This window comes from Harmonia axyridis, chromosome 1, assembly GCF_914767665.1.
Source record: "Harmonia axyridis chromosome 1, icHarAxyr1.1, whole genome shotgun sequence".
Taxonomy (NCBI): Eukaryota; Metazoa; Arthropoda; class Insecta; order Coleoptera; family Coccinellidae; genus Harmonia; species Harmonia axyridis.
Genome location: NC_059501.1, coordinates 81,880,259 through 81,902,557, shown reverse-complemented (window position 1 = coordinate 81,902,557; position 22,299 = coordinate 81,880,259). Strand labels below are relative to the sequence as shown.

At 38.3% G+C, this 22,299-nt stretch overlaps 1 protein-coding gene across 1 annotated transcript in view; it reads left to right on the top strand.

Annotated features, from left to right (window-relative positions):
• The window catches only part of LOC123671426 (neural cell adhesion molecule 2), a 412,137-nt gene that overhangs the window by 138,907 nt on the left and 250,931 nt on the right, over window positions 1-22,299 (top strand). The window contains exon 2 of the mRNA XM_045605279.1: window positions 6,181-6,186. Coding sequence (XP_045461235.1) covers window positions 6,181-6,186 — 6 coding nt within the window. The remainder of the gene's footprint in view (window positions 1-6,180; window positions 6,187-22,299) is intronic.

Here is a 22,299-nt window from a genome sequence, read left to right as displayed (position 1 = left end):
GGATATCTTGAGCAAACTCGTCATCTTTTGCTGGACACTTATGACAGTTACTGCCCCCCTGTCAGACACCACTAAACTTTCCTAATTACAATTATTTATCGTTATTGTTTGTAGAAGATCGAAAGTTGAAAACTTCCCAAGAAAATTCTAAAATCCAGAAAAAACGGTAGAATATATTGAAGCTGATGAGAGAGTGCATGCCTTAACGCTAACTATATTGTGCAGAAAGACAAAAAAGAATTTCTGATCTATAGAAGAGGATGGATAAAACTAATTGAAAAAAAATATTTTCGACAAAATCCTATGCTTCATTGCGAAACATCAGAGTTTATGAGATTCTGCAAAATATACAGGTCACTGTCTGCGTCGTATATCAGCAACTTTTCTTGTAGAATTTGAAGCCAGTATGACAAGGCTGAAACGTCATGGAGACAAGAGTACGTCTGTTGCTGTAGAATATATATCTTCAAGAAATAAGGAATCAAGAGTTCTTTCAGGTTTTTTTACAGTAGATAATCAATGAGACGTATTCCATCCAATATTCATGGAATCCTTCCAAAATTGCCAATGTCATAATATGATATAATTTTGGTCATAACCTTATTGAAGGGATATAATTTGTCTTCCCGATATTCTGGAAAGCTATGATGTATGCTTTATTCCAAAAGGCATATGTTCTTAATAATGACATTGGTTACTCAAAAATAACTCAAAAAAAGAACAAATTGGTATGATATAAAAAACATTTTAGATCATATTCAATCTTGATGGCATACAATATATCGGGAGTATTCCTCCAGAGGGTTTTCCTATTGTCTCACTCCCATTGTTGGACCGATAACTTGTGTTGCTATTTTGCAAGCCCACAGAAGGGCTCAGAAACAATAGGTGTTAACCTTGATTCCTTTTTTGCTTTTTCATTTCCTTCAATACCACAATGCCCTGGTACACATAATAGAGTTACTATCTCTGGCCAGTTGTTTCATAGTAATACTGCACTTCCATGTCAGTATAGACCCCTGGCTATATGATTCCAAGGACCTCAGCATGTCCTAGCTGTGTATAGTGATGGAAATATGCACACTTTTTTTGGTTTATTCTGGAACAGTCTTGGAAGCAAGTGTAGCTAGTGTCTCGGTCTGCAGGATGAAAGGCTAACTTCCCAGGATCTAGAGATCTTCGTTTTAGGCCCATATACCCCAATAGCTGTGCCTTTTTCTGATTTTGATCTATAGGTATATCATATGGATGACTTTTTGTCCGAGCGATTCACTAAGTTTTTTTTGTACTGAGACGGTCGTCAGGGACCGTTTCAAGGGTGCTTCGAAATTGAAGATAGTTGGCATTTCATCTGAGGGTTTTGCCAGGAATTTTCAGTTTAATTTATTGAGTATCCCCATGTAACCAATCCAGTTTTCCAGACGGAGATTCCCATCACGAGATATAGTTCACCAACTAAAGAGGAAAAATTTCAGTCGACAATACACGATACTTTCTAAACTAAACTAAACCGAATTTTCCAGTCTTGGAATCGACCATCGGTTGTCACCTCGACTAGTAAATCGAAGAGTATACTCGACTAGAGAGGAGCGATACCGTGATTTCTAGATCACGTTGTGAAACGTGAACGTTACTTTATGATATCAGTGAAATTAAAACGTGATGTGATCACTGTTTAGGTTGCTTGTTATTAATATTTGTATGAATCACTCAAACCTTAGTTCGTTTATCTTTGCAAGTCGAATTGGTCACTCTTATCATTCAGAGCAAAATTAATGGATAATTATTATGAAAACATCCGTTTTTCTTTCATTTTCAACTCTTTTCCTTATTTCAGATTCAGTTAGGAACGTGACAGAAGGATATCGATTTTTCAAATGTTTCCTCAAATTTGAAGAGGTTGTTTTGAAAGATAATTTCAACTTGCATAAATTACAAGTAGCATAATTAACATCAACTTTTGTGAAGAAAGCCCAAAGATTGCTGGTCTTTCGCCTGTTATTATTCTTTCGCCTATTATTAATATGTCTCTGACGTGTTTTCGTTTATTTTTTATAATACAGAGTACCATTTATTGCTTCGGTCGACAACTTCAATATAGAAAGAATTTCTTTGGGGTTGTTGATCAAAGATAAGCATAAAATTAGAATTTTATTGCCACCACCAATTATGCAGTAATTCAGTAGTTATTATTTGTTTGTAGCATGTATTTATTGTTTAAATAGTCCTACAAAAATACTTCCTAAAGCAGGCGAAGTTGCCTACGATGCTGGGATTGTCATAAAAATATGCAATTATGTTAGTCGAAAAAGGTTCCGAAGCAATAAAAACATCAGGCTGCCTTCATAATTTACGATTGCAACGGACGATGATATGCCCTGAAAAGATCTGTGAAATGTTCAAACTGTGATCCCGTCACGCTCTGTATTCGTTTTTCGGAACCGTGACTACCTGTGACATTCTGATATCAGTTCGTGAAATATCGCTCTTCTCTATACTCGACAGATGAAACTCAAAGGTCCATTGAAATCAAATACTCTTCTTTATATCGTTCCATACCTCAATCCTTATCTTCTAATCGAAGAATTATAAGTATGAATCAACTGTACATAATTCCACATTCCAATTTTCTCATCAAACTCAAAAACCCCCGTGCAAGATAGCGCGAAGGCTTGATTGCACGTCTCCTTCCATTTCTCCTCGATCCGCAAATCGTGCGCAATCATCAGCGGATCAAATTTCCGAGTGCCGTTTGAAGGCGCGCACAATCACCAGATCTCTTCATTAGCGACCTGTGTGCCTCTGCAGAATTCCATGACGCATCAGAACTTTCGTTAGGAAGTGCAACACTTGTCGATCCGAATGGTCCCATTAATGCTGATGGTATTTTATCGATTTCGATCCACACGTAATGCGGATCACGCGATTTTATTAGGGGTGGAATTGAGGACTACTTACAGTCTATTGTGTCTCGAATTTCGTCTACGGCACAAACTATTTTGTTTCTTGAAAATCGGTCTATCAGTTAGAGATGAGGGTTAAAATCCCCGAAAGCTACAACATTTTTGTCTGAATAAAATTATGAGATGTTATACTATAAATGATTGAATGTTGTACTACAGGGTGCGGCAGAACCGATTGACGAGTTTTGACAGGTCATTGCTCGAGATAAGGTGGGGGTAGGTAGGTGCGGAAGGGGTCTTTGTGTTCCTTAGACTTTGTGAGGGGGGTTTTTTTTCGAGGTATATAACTTTATATTGTCATTTCTGTTCAAGATGGTGACCGATTCAACAGTTGTCAAGTATTTTATTCTTTGTTTGGTTGTTTGGCAATTCATCATGAATAGCCAAACGATCATCAAGTAAGGCGTAGATTCGTCGGATGGGCCCAAAATGAGATTGCCGTTGTTCCCGATTTTCATAAGCGAATTTTGTTTAGCGATGAAGCGCACTTCTGGTTGAATGGTTACGTCAACAAACAAAACTGTAGCATTTGGAGTGAAGCTTATCCTCAAGTGTATGTCGAAACACCGTTACATCCAGAAAAACTGACTGTTTGATGCGCTTTATGGTCTGGTGGAATCATTGGTCCGTACTTCTTCAAAAACGATGATGGCCAGAACGTTACAGTTAATGGTGATCGGTATAGAGCCACGATTACTAACTTTTTCATTCCTGAATTGAACGACCATGAAGCTGTGGTTCCAACGAGACGGCGCAACATTTCACACAGCTCGTGCCACAATCGATTTATTGAAAGACACGTTTAGTGACAGCCTAATTTCACGTTTTGGACCTGTGAATTGGCCTCCAAGATCTTGTGATTTAACAACACTACTTTCTGTGGGGCTATGTAAAGTCATTGGTCTATGCGGATAAGCCACAAACCCTTGACCATTTGGAAGACAACATTCGCCGTGTTATTACCGATATACGGCCACAAATTTTGGAAAAAGTTATCGAAAATTGGACGTTCAGTTTGGACTACATCCAAGCCAGCCGTGACGGTCATATGCCAGAAATCATATTTAAAATGTAATGCCACAAGACTATCTTGCGGATAAATAAAATTCATGTCAATCGAATAATCCATCGTTGTTTTATTACAATATAAAGTTCTATAGCGGTGCGGCAGAGCCAATTGATGAGTTTTGACAGGTCATTGCTCGAGATAAGATGGGGTCAGGTAGGTGCGGAAGGGGTCTTTGTGTTCCTTAGAGGTAGTAGTTTTTAATTAGCACCATGATTTGGACCAAAGTGCATCGAGGCTTTGAGTTCGCACGTTTTACAAAAATAACCGTTCTGTAGTAGCGACCCAGCTGGCATTTCGGCATTCCTGTCAACATTTCAATCCCCCTGCAAACACAATAAAAACTTGAGCTCGTCGAATTGAGAAAAGAGGAAGTCCACGACAAGGCGAGGACATGCACGACAGAGAACGGTAAGAACACCGGCAAATGTGTAGGCTGTTCGATAGGCAGTCGAGCATTCACCATTGCTCTGCAGGGAGACATGCGATAGCTTTGGGAATGTCACACCGATCTTTGAGGAGGATTCTGCTTGAGGATTTGTCATTTTATCCCAATGAAATTATGCTTGTTGATGAGTTGAGTGCTGGTGATTACGTGAACAGCAAAAATCGTTGTGAGGAAAGGATTCAGCGCATCTCCACAAGTGCAACATTTTTCAGTAGTGATGAGGCACATTTTCACCTTTCTGGTACAGTGAATAAGCAAAATTTCCGGTACTGGGCTGCATGTTATTCTCTTCAACTACATGAAAAACCCCTCCATGCACCTAAAGTCACAGTTTGGACTGATAGACACAATTCGGAGTGATAGGCCCTCATTTTTCAGAAGAGGAAAATGTCACCGTCACAGTTATTTCCCAGCGTTATAACTCTATGTTGTAACCCTTCCTACAGCCTGAATTGGAATAACTTGCTGAAGGTTTCTGAAACAACTCATAATTTTTTTTTCTTTCGTTGAAGGCATCGACAGCTGCGGTCATTAGCCTCTAACGTACCATCACCAGACATGTACAACATCCATGACCTATAGCCAGGATTCGAACCCGGTACCTTCGGCACCACAGTCGACCTCTCAGTCCACTGCACTACCGAGGCAGTCTAACTCATAATTGTTTCAACATCTGTATATATCGAAAAGTTCTGAGGTAAATACTGCTAGGAGTTAGAGATTCCATTCCATCTATGCATAGTCGGTGATTGGAAAAAATTTGGTATAGTGTTCCAACTGAGGAATTGGTTCGTGAAGTGAAGATCTCTGTTTATGAACCACCCTGTAAATTTGGCTTGCACCTCTAAAGTCAAATTTAAATAGCGAATGGCATGACAGAAATACGATATCTTGGTTTCAGTTACCGAAAACTCATTTTAGTAATTTTGAAAAATCATTTCAGTGAGCACCACCACTGCTTTCTCCATTGTCCCACAAAAACAAATGAAAGCTATAGAAGATTATTAATGGACCGAATATGGCGTAAACCAATTAAAAAAAATTCGAACAGCGATAAAGTTCACGATTATATTAATTAACAGGCCCGTTAACTGAAATGAAAAAGTCAAAAATGAGCTGTAGCGAGTCAAAGGCCAATTCAGGGTAAAACGTAAGAGGATCATGGCAGTATTGTACTCGTGAGTGATGGTTATTCCGCAACGAACAGCGTTGCGGGATTGGAATACCCTTTTCATATTCATCGGTATTAATTTGAAATGGGAGCCTCGCTTGCTATAGGTGGAGAGCTTCCAGTTTGTTCGACGTGGACGGGGTTGTGGAAAAGATGAGAGGTATTTTCATCAAATGATCTGTTTTAGGTTATGGTTTGGGAGCTTAAGGATATTTGGCTTTGTTGGAAGCAAATAGAGTCGATGTTCATAACGCAAATCCTCTGGAAGGATAGAGGTAATTCAGAGAAGAAAAAACAAAGCTGCTAGTCAAGCTACTACAAAATCATTTGCCCCAACTTGATATATCGAAACAGTCGAATGAAAACTTTAGAAAACTTCTGTCATTTCTTATCAATAATTGAATTTTTATCATCGGAATTGATAATATATTTAACCATTGCTACTAAAGCTCTGCTTCTCTTACACAATTGATATTTATTACTTGTAGAACTAATTGTTTTTCTTTAATTCTTTAATTGTTTTTATTTTCAGTTGCAGGTGAGGAAATTTGAAATATTGTGGATTGAAAGCAACTTTGGCATATCTGAAAACGGCATGCAGGTAAGGTTTCAAGTTATTATTTCAACAACATACTTGCCGAAAGCACCCAAAAATCACAATGAACGAAAGAATTATTTCAACAGAGCAATTATTCCTTCGAGTATGTGAGTCTTGAAGCTAGCGCAAAGAACGGAGCAAGGTTGAGAGCCCTCCTTGTTACGAGTACATAAGTGGCACTTGTAGTCGTATACAAATATAGGTATGTTCCTCTGTTGTCCGATTTTTTACTATATAAGCAATACGTTTATTGAATAAACCGGAAATATGAAAATGGGGTAAATTTTCATTGCTGTGCTGAGAAATATCAATTCACCAATAAATAATAACGAAACGCTACCTCATCACTCAATAATTCTAGGGTTAGGCGCATAGATGGCACCACCGGTGTTTTAGTACTTTTTTCGTTAATACCATGGTTCAAAAGATGACTGTCAAAATGTCGGAATAAAAATCGAAATAACGAAGTATCAAAAACGGAAACCACAAGTACATGTTGGATGTACATAGGCGTACAACTTTGCCTCCGCCGTTTTTTTCGAAATTCGAGGCCTTATTGTAAAAAACTGGTGATACATTTGTTGTTTGAAGTATTTTCTTCGCTGGCTACTTCTTTCTCCCATCTTTCGAGCAGCGTTGAGAAAACTGGTCATCTTTTGAAACGATCCACGAATCTATCCAATTTTTTTCTTGTTCATAATACCAGAAGTGCCGGTCAATCAGTGCCATTGATCGAAACAAGTTATAGTCCGAGCGAGCAACGTCTGAAGAATATGGCGGGTGGGGTAGGACTTCTTATTTCAATATTTCCAAGTACGTCCTCTTGACCACTTTCGCAACTTGGGGTGGAGCATTTAATATTAATTTTTTTTTTTTCATATTTATAGTTTGCCTTCAGTTCTCCAATAAGAACAAAAGAGTCAACACATTTTAACTATGTTTCAAATAAAGGTAGATGAATAATTTCAACATTTTCAGTAGACTAAAAAAAAATAATAGAAGAATAAATCAATCACAAATTCATAAGAAGACATTGTTCTACAACGCTCAACAAACCACAATAAACGTAACACATCGTCTACCATGCGTCCCAACTCAAAGACCCTTCAGGCATCAATCACTTTCCACATTAAACTGAACGTTTCCTCATACAGCAACAACAAAAAACTTGCATCAACATTCAATACACCCAACCCGAATCATCCACCTCATCAGCTAACCCCAAAAAACAGTTGTCAGAACAATTTGGCTACGTCCCCGAACTGTCAACGTCAGCGTAGCGTTGCGTAGCCCGTTTCTTATAATGCGGCAAGCCGTGAGCACCAAGTAGGCCCTGTCTCCACTATCCCAGCCAGTCTCTTAACCCTGGGACTGACCGCTACACACAAAACGCCCGGATTCGCCCCAAAACCACCCTTCTGCACCAGCTAGCAGGGTAGGGGATGATGCAGGGCTTTGCAAATGAGAAGATGACAATATCTTGGATTAATGGAGGTCCGGTTCTTGCCTGTAAGGTCCGACGTTCAAATAAGGGAATTCAAAAGAATGTTTAATGAGGATCAGGGATTCATTTTGCGCTTGTTATTCGTCCGACCCTGGTTCGGTTCTGGGTGATCTTTGATGTTTTTTTGAGAGGAGTTTGAAAGGTAATTCATGCGGGTTTTCAGGAGAGTGGTGAGTTAGGTTTTCTGGTATTTACAGGGTGCAATTAAATTTAATCTTTCATTTTTAGAATACGTCCCTATTTGATTTACTATTCAGAAGAGTGAAAGTATGAACACACCAAATTTTCTCTATATCTCTAATTCTGATTGTTATGCTTCATTATGAAAATAATATGAACCATAAAAATTACTGCAAAAATAATTAAGAATTTTTCGAAAAACACCCTGTGGCTCGAGAACAAAACAAAGTATTCACGATCTGATTTCTGATATCTTTTAATAATAATAATAATAATAAATTTTTATTCCATTAAGACCATTTACATGATATTGGAAAAGTCAGCAGAGAAAAGTTTAACATGAACAAACATATTAAGGAATATAAAAGTATCAAAAGCTACATTCCATAAATTCATCTATATCATAGAATGAGTATTGCAACAGGAGATCTTTGAGAGATATTTTAAATACCTTGAGATTTTGGATTTCTCTTATGTAGATTGATAGCTTATTGTACAACTGTATACCAGTATAAGATGGACTCTTTTCGTAAGTAATTGCACAAGTGCATCAAAATTACCGATAATTTTGCATGACAGCGTGTTGTCATAAAAACTGACATAGTAAATATTCATCAGTTGTTGTTGGGAGAATAAATTTTATAGCTGTAAGATGGCATAATAGTTGCTATATATTTTTTTAGAAATATGATCAATACATGCTTGAAAAGATAGTGATGAGTCGAGAAACGTTCCTAGGAATTTTGTCGTCTCAGCAGACGTCACATTAACATTTTCAGCATGTAATTCAAAATGAGACGAGTTGGGATCATTAATTATGTTAAATTTCATTAAAACTCTCTTCCCATGATTTATAATCATATGATTTTTTGAACACCGTTCTGCAAATTTATTATAAATTGATTTCAAACTATCTAGCAGTTCTTCAGGAGAATTGCCACAGGTTGCAAAGGAAACATCATCCTCATATATGACCTTACACTTCGTTTTCATAAATTCTGGAAGATCATTCATAAACATAATAAATATTAGTGGACCCAGTACCGAACCTTGAGGAACACCCAGGTTAACAATTGCTTCATTTGACTGAGTTTGATTCATTTTGACTGCTATTTTCCTATCCCCTAAGTATGACATCAACCAAGTCAAAATGTTTCCATGAAATCCCAAAGCATATAGTTTCACCTCCACGAATTCTAAATTAATACTATCAAAAGCCTTATTATTTCGACAATAGAGATCAGGGTCCTTGAAAATGTTTCCTTATATTGCCTCATAGTGCTTTCAATGAGCATCGAATTTGGGACATACCGCACAATGAATTTTGTATGGGACTATCTGCTTTAAGGATCAGCTGTTACAAGGATGTACAGACACACAGTCCGACAGACAGACACAAAACAAATTTTGGTCAGGAAGGTCCGAATGTTTTTGTTGATAGATAATTTTGAAGAAATCATTCCAAGAAAGAACACAATGCTTCCACTGCTTTCGGTAGACTCTGATGCATAAAATAACTACGTGTCAGTCTACAGAAGTCTTTTCGGGATCTTCCAGAATCAGTTATTAGATTGACAAAAGTTGTTTACTAAAACTCCAAGATTAAAAAAAAACAATTTCAGATTCTCTCTCATCAATCCAACTCTTATTTCCCCACCATTCTCCTCGTACAATCGACCCCTCTACAAACATCCCCCCTCTTCTATTACTCCCCTGTCGCTTGTAACCAATCGAAAAAACAATATCAGCTCGCCATCATCGCGAATGGCCAGTTTTTACGTTCGGGACAGCGCCCTCTCTCGCGGAAACTTTAATCAAAATTAGCAAGGTCGGAGCACACGTCTACCAGAACATTCAGGATGTAATTTCCGACGCTTTGCTGCCTACTACGCGATACATTGCCGCAATTTGTTATGATGCCACACATGTCACGATCCGGGCTTGTTTGACCTTGGAATCGGGGTTGCTTGACAGCTGACACGGAAGTTCGGACACACAAAAAAATCCGTTCGACGTGTGGAATAAAATGACGATGGTGACTGTTATGAGACAAAAAGTTTTGTCGCGCGAAATTGAAATGTATAACTTGACAGGCCTTGACGTTTTCATGTGAAATGGTGTGTACAATGATACAATAGGCTTGAAGAATTTAAAATATGGTCCTGAATTACAGAGAAAAAAATTGAAAAGATGATGAAAAAGGGCCCTGTTACAATTAAAATCAATGAAATCCATTAGATTTTCAATGCTGCTGTGATTTTCACTAGTAAAGTCTGAGAAGAAGTCGAGTTCAAAGCCCAATAAATTATGGTTCATCATAATGCATTAGGACTTAACATTGAGAAAACTAAATATAATTATTTTGTTTCTCTTTGAAATCACTTTTTTAAAAAAACTCAAGAATCTTCTGAAGCAAGTTTATTGTTCGAAAGTCTAATTTACAATGAATCTAACATTCCTTTCTCTAAGCGAACTCTCCTAGGAGAATAAACGCTAATGCAGATCTATCTGCTACTACTTCTTAAGAAAGTCTATCGTTACTATTACATACTACTTACATTCGATTCTGGGAGAAGGGGTTCTTCGTATGCGGTTGGAACTGGCGGCTTCCTCGGTAGCTCTATTGGTGAGAACGTCGGACTAGTGATTCGGAGGTAGCGGGTTCGAGTCCAGCTCGAGGAGGTACTTTTTCCATAATTGAAAAATTGTCTGTAAGCCGTGATGTAATTTTCTTATATTAATTCACAGACGTTGAAGCATTATTTAATGTGTATTTCTTCATTAGTAGTTGATGTATCGAAGCATTTTTCGCTCAGACTTCATTCCCCTACCTGCGTTGCCGAAGCCGGTAACTGTCCTGATTTCACTAAATATTTTTCTGTGAAATACTTGGGTATTACAATAGAACACATATAAATTGGAGAGAACAGATGAACCACTGCACTAGAGAAATAAAGGCGTTAAGAGGGATTACCACCACGTGGCTTTCCAAGTATCAATCAAACATTCGGTACCCATTCATTTCCCCTCCTCCTGCACTCCTGCGCTGTAGGGTTCACGAAGTTGTACATTCTCTCCATCTTCTTTATCTTTACGGAGCATATAAGTAGAGAGCAGCTCTGTACGAAAGTCGACGATTTTTTTCAGAAAATTATAGTTGTATAGTACATATCCAAAGTCACTTGAACTAGTCCATGAAAACGCTTGGCCGGATGTCCCTTTGAAGTGGATACCGCAATACGCTGAATACGGGGTTTATTTGTAAGTCTTGTAAGGCAATAAATTCACTGGGCCCATTGCATTGTGAAATTGCATGTTCATTTTTTTATTCTTTGCACGTTTCACTCAAGTGACATTCGTGCTCTTTATTCCATTTGTATACCTCTATAGACAGCTGTAGTATGTCTATGAAAGTTATTCCTCAAAGTGAAGACACTGAATCTTTTCCAAGTTAATGAGAAAATTCAAAAGACACCAGTCAACAACGTACTACACCCAACAGTCAAAAGAGCTTCTGCAGGCCATCAAAGGTACATTCAGTAACCAACATCGAATTGTCGTTAGCAAAAGAATTATTCATATTAAATTTTTCAATGAAATAGAGCCAGACATGTTTGCCAAGTTAGCTATATCCTTCAGATCAAAAGATTAATCGTTCGTCAAAAATTCTAACAGAAAAATTCCAACAATAGAATATCGATGGACTCCAATATATCCAGTTCGTGTTCATTTAACAGACATCGATACCTTGATGTAAATAGTTCTTCCCTCAAGATAACGCTCAAATTGTAGCCTCTGCACAGCGTGAACGCGCCTTAAGACATCATCGATTCCACCCACTAGAACAGTTTTTCCAACGAACCCTAGAAGTTCTTCAAATGCAACGTAAACGATCGCGAGTTGACGTGAACTTCTCTCTCCTCGTTCTTTCTGTTCCAAACCGAACGGAGTTTGGGTTTCAAGGGGTGGAAAATAGTGAGAAATGTGGGCGAGGGAACAGCCACCTGTTTCAACCCCTCGTTATCCTGATCCAAATGGAATGGTATCTATTTTTGGATAAACACGTAGCGGTTGAGAGCTGGAAGGTAGGCAGAGATATCTCTCGAGATAAGTGGAACGAAATGGTTTCATCTGCGACTGTTGAGTGTTGGTGGAGATTTGGCTATTTTTTGAAACTCCGAGGAATATTACGGAGCTTGACTTTTTGATGATTTGGTTACTAGAAAATCTCAGTTGACGAAAACGCTCTCAATTGTAGAGGGTTATTTTCTTTCAATGTTAAATGAAGGAATCTCTGGAATTATGGCAGTTAAAAAAATAGTTGGCACTTTTTAACACTAAATTACTCACATTTTGGATGTTATCGCCATAAAAGAAGAACATTATTGTAGTGAATCTGATAGTTATGATGAAAAACGTTCTTCAAAGTCTTACAGTGATAATACAGATCCAAACTATAGGATGGATGCATAATTACTTTCCATCTGAGCTCCTGAAGATGTGTGCGACCTGACGTTGTCTTGATGAAGCAAAATTTTTTTCCTGTTCACCCTTGCCAGTCAATTCTGTTGGATCGCCATCTTCGAACTAATGAGGTGTTCAAACTAGAGAATAAAATTGAGTATTTGACTGTAGGGGAGCAGCTTATGGTAGAATATTCATTCCCAATCCCTCCACACATTCCTTGCCGTGAACCCTGGCTTGGTCAAGGTCTTGATCGCTTTGTTGGCTTTCGACCAAGATCCCTGCCACTTTACATTGTCGTAGGTGGTCCATTTCTCATCTTCACACACCACTGATAAAATTCAATTTTATCAGTTGGAAATTGAGTCCATGAGGTGTTTTGCCTCAGATGGTGTTACACTCAAAAATCAACCTTGTTTTTTCAATCCAACTTTCTTAAAATGGTTTTTCAAACACTTATATGGTCGATGTACAGCTCTGCAATTCTACGACTGCTAACATGACGGCCTATCTGGATATTTACCATAATTTAGACTTCATTTTGGACGACAGGCCCACGAGAGCATGGAGTATCATTTACCTCATCTATACATGTACTAAATCGCTCTAACCACTGCTGTGGTAGTCAAAATAAATAAATCGTAGAAGTCATATAATTTGTTTAGGTACTTGTAAACATATCGCCATCGAAATATTTGTCGATTTTTTTCAGCATCATGAAGTTACTCTCGATTAAAAATGTCAAATTATCTTTATTTGCAAAATTTTCTGCTCTAATATGAAGAGATCTGCGGTTGAGGTTCATCGAATGTTCTCAAATACATGGTGAGGCTGCTAATGGAAGAACGCGCCGTGAGTGGTTTTACCGCTTCAAGAACGGTGATTTTGAAGTCGAAGACCAGCATGTCGGTGGAAGAGTGGAAGTTTTCAAAGATGCAGAATTGGAGGAATTCTAGATCAAAATCAAAAGCAACAAGAATTGGCAGAATCATTTGAAGTAACGCAGCAAGCCATTTCAAAACGCCTGAAAGTTATGGGAATGATTCAGAAACAAGTAACTTGGGTGCCATATGAGTTGAAGCCGAAAGATGTTGAACGGCGTTTGTTTGCTTGTGAAAAGCTGCTTGCAAGGCAAAGACAGAAGGATTTCTGAATTGCATTGTGACTGAAGAAGAATGAATTCATCACGATAATCCCAAGAGTAGAAAATCATGGGGATATTCCGGCCATGCTTCCACGTCGAAGGCTAAACCGAATATTCACGGTTTCAAGGTCATGCTCAGTATTATATTTAATCTCCCTCTTCAATTCTTGACTTCAGAAATATATTTTTCATCCCTGGGCTCGACAGATGAGAAATGTGATGTCAAACTGTCTTTACCTTACTGATTTCGAATGCCTAATATTGACAATAATTAACCAAATTGATCACATCGTAGCTAGTTGTAACCGTAATGGCATTGATCGTTACAGATCAAAACCGGGCATCAAAAATTACAACATCCCCCAACACCAGTAAAAATGGCAATTACATCCTTTTTAGCATTCGCACCTCTTTTCCCTTCATCTGCACGTTTTAATCTATTAAATTTACGATGCAACAGACCGGCATCAGTGGTCGCGTTGTCTATTTTCGCTACGTTGGTCGCCATACCGATGTATCCATTTGGAAACATGTAGATAAACAGAATTCAACGTTGATAACTCCATACGCAACGTTAATTATGGTGACAGTGTGGCAAGTTACCCTGATGCCGACAATACTACCGGGTGAAACGTGCGATGTTGCCAGTTTACAATTTGCATTTTGCTCTATGTGCAAGAGATGAGACTGTTTATGGAGTAGACGAATATGAAATGTGGCAGATATGACATCATTTTCTAGAGTAATTTGGGTAATTGGATACCGTATATCTTTGCGTTTAGCGTGGTTGGGTTTGTTGTATTTCACGGTGGAGGGGAGTTGTTTTCTGGAATGAGCTGTGAGGTTATTTTACAGTTGACATTTGTGATATCATTCCCACTAAAATAATCAGCTAAGTGGGTATCTATTTTCGTATTTCTGAGGCATGTGATTTAACTGATTTCTGCGAGATTGAATGGTTAAAAAATTAGTTTTTTGTGGATAACTGGATAAAGTGTATGGGTCGATTATCAAGAAAACATCCTTCATTTTTCAATCTTGAGTTCTGATAGAATTTTCAGTAGCGTAGATAAAATTTTGAAGTTGGAGAGAAAACAGGACTTATTCAGTCAGATTTTTTTTTTTTAATTTTGCGATTATGTATAGAATTTTATTTCGAGAATAATGGATCTGTGCGGAATTCGTATTGCGCACTACGTCTATTTCATTTTGTTTAGCGATGAAGCGCACTTCTGGTTGAATGGCTACGTCAACGAACAAAACTGCCGCATTTGGAGTGAAGCTAATCCTCAAGTGTATGTCGAAACACCGTTACATCCAGAAAAACTGAGTGTTTGGTGCGCTTTATAGGCTGGTGGAATCATTGGTCCGTACTTCTTCAAAAACGATGATGGCCAGAACGTTACAGTCAATGGTGATCGGTATAGAGCCATGATTACTAACTTTTTCATTCCTGAATTGAACAACCAGGAGCTGTGGTTCCAACAAGACGGCGCAACACGTCACACAGCTCGTGCCACAATCGATTTATTGAAAGACACGTTTGGTGACCGCCTAATTTCACGTTTTGGACCTGTGAATTGGCCTCCAAGATCTTGTGATTTAACACCGCTAGACTACTTTCTGTGGGGCTATGTAAAGTCATTGGCCTATGCGGATAAGCCACAAACCCTTGACCATTTGAAAGACAACATTCGCCGTGTTATTGGCGATATACGGCCACAAATGTTGGAAAAAGTCATCGAAAATTGGACGTCCAGATTGGACTACATCCGAGTCAGCCGTGGCGGTCATATGCCAGAAATCATATTTAAAATGCAATGCCACAAGATAATCTTGCGAAGAAATAAAATTCATGTCAATCGAAAAATCCATCGTTGTTTTATTGCCGTTTAAAGTTCTATAGCTCTAAAAAAAAACACCCTTTATGTTGAATATAGATTGAACCTACACAATATGTTATCAATGGTTTTTTTATTTGGTGATCATATTTTAGAAAGGTATATATTAGGGAAAAGTTTGATTTTTCAGCCTATGAAGAATAAAGAACAAATGGATTATTAATGAGAAAATAATGAGGAAACTAGCTTCTTTCAACGCGTTGTACCCCAAAAAAATGTTCATCATAATTATCACTTCATTCCTTTTGAAACTTTCCATTTCGACCTTGGTACCCTACATAAAATTCAAAACGAAAAAAAAATTCCCAACATCAAATCCTTCACCCCAGCGACTACTGAAAAATCGCACCATCAACCAAATTGATACGGATTGAAAGCGAAACAACCCTTAGCGGTCTAATAAATACCAATTTTTCTCCTCCATCTCCCTCGACGGAGAATTAATCTCAATTAGCCTCATCGATGTCTCCTCTACCCCTTGAAAATAATTCGGGAGGAGCTATCATTGCAGGCTTAATTATTATTTATGAGATGACAATAGATCGTTCGCGGTCCCGTGTTCCAGACTATTAAACTCCCCAAGAACCCGTTGCTAATGAACTTGATAAGGAAGTTGTAAGTATATCACATGAAATTGCGGGATTGAGATATGCAGCAGCACGCGAGTCTAATGAATGGATGGTGGGGCGTGTAACTTACCGGGCTAATCATATTTTCATTTATTTTTAATGAGCTTATTGTAGGAAATGGGCATGGGTAGGCTTATCTGCTCATCGAAAGGCTGTATCGGGGAAAAATTGTGCATTAAGAAGAAAGGATAACTTTATTCATTCGTGTAAGTTCAGGGATAAATATTGCATGCGTGTGCATAAGTATCATTTGTGTGTGGGCGAATGCAACTTGATTGAAATTAGGCTTGAAACTCAGGGGTAATTTACTTCCTTGTTGCGAAGTAGTCATTTGTCATTTACTTGTTGAGTATTCACTCATGGCGTTCGTCGATTTCTTTCTTTTTCTTCAATAATCTCGCAGTTGAATAGACAAGAGTACCGGAATTCAATATAAATGATTCACCATAATTTTTAATGAGTCCAACATATTTTCAATTATTTTTGTAGGAGGTGTGGTAATGACTGTCTTCATACCAAATGGAGAAGAGAAATCATTCTTTTACACGTTAAAATCCTAAAATTCTATTAAATAGAATTAGAAATTGTCTGGCTTCTCAGCAAGGATCTAGAGGATTTTTCACCTGACGATTGGGTCGTAGAGATCGTAACTCATCCTCGCAAAACTCCGGAAAAGTATAGGTGGCAGTCAGATATTTATATTCCCAACAGAAGGGGGGCAGAAATTTTGTTCCAGACCTTCAACTTCTATCTACTTTTCTACGTATTTCTGCTGTCCTGGATTTCTGGCTAACAAAGTGTCTTTTTTCTCTTAATGCGATGAAAAACATTAATTCAACAAGGCTCAAATACAAAACTCGTCCATCTGTTATCTTTTTTTTTGCGAATCCATCTATCACTTCGTCTGTTCAGATTAGATGGCTCTTAAGATGAGAACCAGTCAAATAAGTTTGGCTTGTCCACACGTGTTTCTCAAGTACGTCTTCAATCGTCTGAGAGTGGATAATGTCCTCTCAGTAATTACGGTGATCTTTGGCAAAGCATCAAATATTTTCAATAGTGTGAATATGTTTTTTATTACATTCGCTTAAAGCAACATGGGCACAATAAGGTTATTAGCTGTAGATCAAACTTATTCTTATATAATTCATTTCCTTGGTCTTATTTGTTGAGTCTACTATTTTTATTTTTATTTATGATGACTGAATCTGCATCTTAGATGATGGGATCGTCTAGGATCGGGCATGACACCAATATTTTCAAATGAGTTTGAGAATCTTGAGAAGAGTAGTTACTTCTATGACCCTGATGAGGAGGTAATTGTATTTCTTTACCAACATCACTACTCATATTTTGAATGAAGTCATTTACAGACTTAAGGTCAAGGATATTGGAACAGTTTGGAAACAGAAATTGTAGCCTGTACAAAATCATTCTACAAATTCATTAGCTCTCATGGACTTCAAGCCTATTTTAATGGTGGACTATTCAATCTAAGAACCACTGATCATTATGGAATTTCTTTCTCTTTTACAGTTAGACTATTAGCCTTTCAGTAAGCTATGATCTGCTCTAGCAGGTGGCACTATGCCACTCAGAAGGTTTGTGTTATCATTACACAATCTCTGTGCCTGTCGAAATTTGGCCTCCTAAAGAATTGCCTTCTTCGGTCTTTTGTGCTTTCTAAGGGCTTTTTATCATAACTGCAAACCTTCGTTATAGGAAAGTTTGAGTGGTTTTTCATTTTACTGAAAGTCTTCACGCTCAGGTTTTTTTAGACGGTCGTCTAAGAATGGTATTTGTAGGTATTCATGTCTCCGTACGTTGCTAACTATCCATGGTGCATTTAGGGCTCATCTTGGGATCGTATTTTGCGCTCGACTTGAAATCGCTGCAGATGGATCTTTGCGACGTATCCAGAAGCCAGGTATGCGTAAGTTATAACCAGCCGAATGGTTAACTTCTAGAGAAGCTTGTTGGAAAGATAATATTTGACTGCTTTTGCAAAGTAGCGGTTGCAATGCTGCAGCTTCTGTCTATCTCTTCGTCACTCATCATTATGGTAACTAGCGTGCATCCTCATCTACCAAGCTAGCAAAAATTCACCACAATACGAAAGAGTCATACTAGTGAAACAACACAAAAATATTCATGAGTTGTCATCACGAGACATAGTTGAACGAACGAAAAGACAACGAACTCCTCCAATTTGGGACCGTTTCCAGTAAATGTCTTTTTCACCAACTGATACGCCGCCTCATGAACTTTAACATCACGACAATCAGCCAACCAACATAATAATCCCGTAATCTCCGCATAAGAAAGCATTTTGGCGTGGCAACAAATGCCATCACGAAACCATATCCCGACCAGGCATTCCCGGAAGCGAAGAGTCGTAAACGAAGCGTGTTCCTCCTGTAAACAAGACGACAAACCCGGTCTAGCTGCCATAGATCCCCGATAAGCCCCGATGAAGCCGTAAACCATAGAAATAACTTGACAAGTCGCGTCACGAATCGCTTCAATCCGCCATACTTAATAATTAATACTTGCTGCCACACTTCCAGTTGGCGGTTTATGCCGGCTCCGTCATCATGTGACTGCCGTGAAATGGCGCCGTTAGACGCCACGTCGACGCCTCGCTACATATATATACTTTCAATACCCCGATATAAATTCATGAAATTTAAACTTTCAACACGTCAATCTGACGCGGTTTACGATCCCTAGCGAATAATTCATATGGAATAAAGTCGAAGTTCGTGTGTTATAGGGGGGAATCGAAGTGGCTCATGAATACGTTAGTTGGAGATCTAGGGCGGCTCGTGAGGGGTCGACAATGTTGACCATATAAGGTGAATTGAGCTTTTAATTGATTGACTTCCACGAACTGAAATATTTTTTACCCTTCCATCGGTTAGTTAATATCGGCGTCGTGGTTGTTAGTCTAATGACATAGAGATTCAAATGAGGTCATTAAAAAAGCCATGAGCCCTTCTGTGGGCCTGGAAAAGACCAATACAAGATATCGGTCCAAAAATGAAAGAGGGACAATAGTAAAACCATCCGGAGGAATACTCCAGGTCTTGCTAAGGCAAAGAAACTTGTGGTGCTTTCACCGACCTATACCAGACAGCTCCTGAAGTTAACACGAGCTGAGCTTCGGATAATGGTGGGACTGCTGACAGGTCACTGTCGGTGCGAATACCTTTTGTGCCGCATGGGAGAGTCAGTAAATAAGATCTACAGACTATGTGAGAAGGAAGTAGAAAGAGCCAAACACATAGTGTGCAAATGTCCGGAGCTGACTGGCCCAAAAAACCATTCATATGGAAAAGTCAGTTCTGGATATTCATGAAGTAATAGCCAAGACTCTTAAGGATGTCGTCGGTTTCGTTAACAGCATCGACGGCCTTCCTGGGTTTGTATGAATAGGTAGGGGCCTCCCTGGGGTCTGCAAATATCCAGTATAGTGACTCTATGGGTTTTCCCTACACACTACATCAGCTCCGGCGGATTTCAATGGGTCGTTGCAACGCAACTGAGTCACCTTGGATATCTTAAACTCCACCGCTATCTCATGCATTTTCAATTAACGATCGTTCAAAATCATTTAATGGATTTTCATGATGTTTTCCGGAACAACTACCAAATTGGCGTCAACACAAAATTCAGCACAGTTGATGTTTCTTCACCACGTTTAAAGTCAGCAAACCACCATTGTCGATGGAGCATGGTCTGAATAACATCAAGACATTGCTCTGATTGCAGAGTTTCCCGTCAAAAAACCAGTATTCAATCATTTTTTCATCCATTTTCCAAAACAACAACAAATGAAGCGTAACTTAATCTTGAATATCTCGATAGCTTCGTACTATTAATGAAAAAATGTGATATGTTACTGGCGGCAGTGAAAGCTTGTCCTATGAGGCAGTGCCTCACCAAGAAAATTATGGAAATTCCACGTATCAATTAAATATTTTATTGATCTATTTCATTCTCAACTTCACATCATACGGCACCGCACTGGATGTCTGATCCATAATATCCATACTCACTCTCACGATTCTCGTATATTCGTCCCACTTCCTCTTCAAGAAGTGAACGGTTCGAGGCATGCTTCACGCGCTTTTTTGTCTAGCGCGTTATCTAGATCGACGCGACGAGAAATCGAAAAATATATCTACGCCTTTGAAGGCGGCTTCTGAAGAAAGATTTGAAGCATGCCTCGAATTGCAGTCGTCTCCTCGAGAAGAGCCAAGAGCGAATTGCAATTATTCTACACTATTCGGGTTAGTTTTCGCTTTGTTGTTATTTGGTAGTAGCTCCTACTACTGTGTTTGCTGTGTCTCGACTGTCTCTTGTAAGTTTGTCTCCCTGTTCGTGTGAACTTTTCTCGAAAAAACTTTGTTGATCGACTCAATTACTAACAGAAGGCGAAATGGATTTAGCGAGACCGAGTGAGTCATTTCAAACTCCTAAAGTAAATGAAACTATTGGAAGTACTTGTGATTTTGTGGATTTTCAATCAATAAGCAACATTTTTCGAGTCATTCTTATGAGGATGAATTATACATAGTTGAGGAAGATTTTAGATCTTCCAGATCTAGGTAAATGTCTTGTGACCATGGGTGAGGATGAAAAATGAAATCAGGTTTACAAAGAACATGGTGTTTTCTGATGTGCCTCACCATCTTATATTGTCACTAGCCGCACTGACTGGCGTTGCCATCTATGCGCCAGTCTAGACTTAGTGACGCTTAAAAAAAAACCAACCTCTAAAAATCACGTCATTCTGATCTGATACCTCTCAGAAGTGTATCTCCATATATGCTGCATATTCACGAGCCGCCACTGACCGAGTTGAAGTTTTACGTCCCCTCTAAAAAAAAATACGACCGGTTCGTTCCGTTTGTGTTACGTAACTGGAGTGTTTACGACCAAGTTCGCAGAGTGCCGTTCTGTCATAAAGATCGCAGTTGGTAACGCAGTGGCTGGATGTTTTTGCAGTCGATAATTATGACCAATGAGGAGGTCGTAAAAAGGATAAGTGTATGTTACGGACCTGTGCCGGCTTCATTATTCGCTATTATATTCTATTCTTTGCGCCGGCCCTCCGAGTTTATGGTCGAAGAAATGAATGAAATATTTTATTTCCTCTACTTCCAGTCTTCGATGGTTTGCCGCTTTCCAGGCCTTTAAGTGCAGTCATAAGGTGGGAAAGATGTTTCCTCCGAAATTTTCAACCAGATGAATATTTCACCATTAATACTACTGCAATGAAGTGTCATTCCACTTGTTAAAACATAGATGATATGAAGTCCAAACAGAAACCTCCATTGAAAAATTATTTTTACTTTCTAATTTACTGAGGGGTGACCAACATTATATTCCTTGAACCAGCTGTACCTACATACATACTTCAAATTTGTATTGAAGTAATTGAAGAACAAGCTAAAGAAAGCCATGTTCAAAGGTTTATTTCTTTCTATGACAACAGAAACAAACCAACTATCAACAATATTTCGTATGGAGCCAATTTTCAAGCTTTCATATAGTTTACAGCAACAGATATTCAGAAAATTATACGAATTTCAATCAATAAATATGTTGTAATCAAGAAAATGATTCAATTGTAGTGATACCAATTGTAGTAGAATGTATCCCTATCATCAAGAGTTACTGAAGTTGCTCAGATCATATAATTCATCTGCCTAGACAATCCATGCTTTTATCACCACAATGGTAAAATATATTTGAATAATTATAAATATTGAGATTAAATTCGGAGCATTCATTAGGTGAAACAAAAAAGTAATGACCAGGAAATAGAAATAGCAATACAGCCCCAGAAGGTAACTCCCAAAATTTGTCTTTGTGTATTTTCTTCATTACTATGAGTGATAGGTGATAGGCATGGTAGCATTTCATGAAAGATTTCACTACAAATTCACTACAAATTTGTTTCATAAAGAACAGATCAATAATATTTTCAACAAGGTTTTCATAATTAGATGATACTACTTCAATTATTAACAGCTTCATTCCACATCATCTTCCTGCTGATATTGGCAGACTATGGATTCAAGGTATATCTGCCCGAATGGTTTTACTTTTTTTAATGGATTCGGTCCTTACTTGGCGGAAATTCATTATAAATAAAATAAAACGAAGTAATTTCCACTATATTAATATAGTAGAAATTACTTCGTTTTATTTTATTTTTACTTT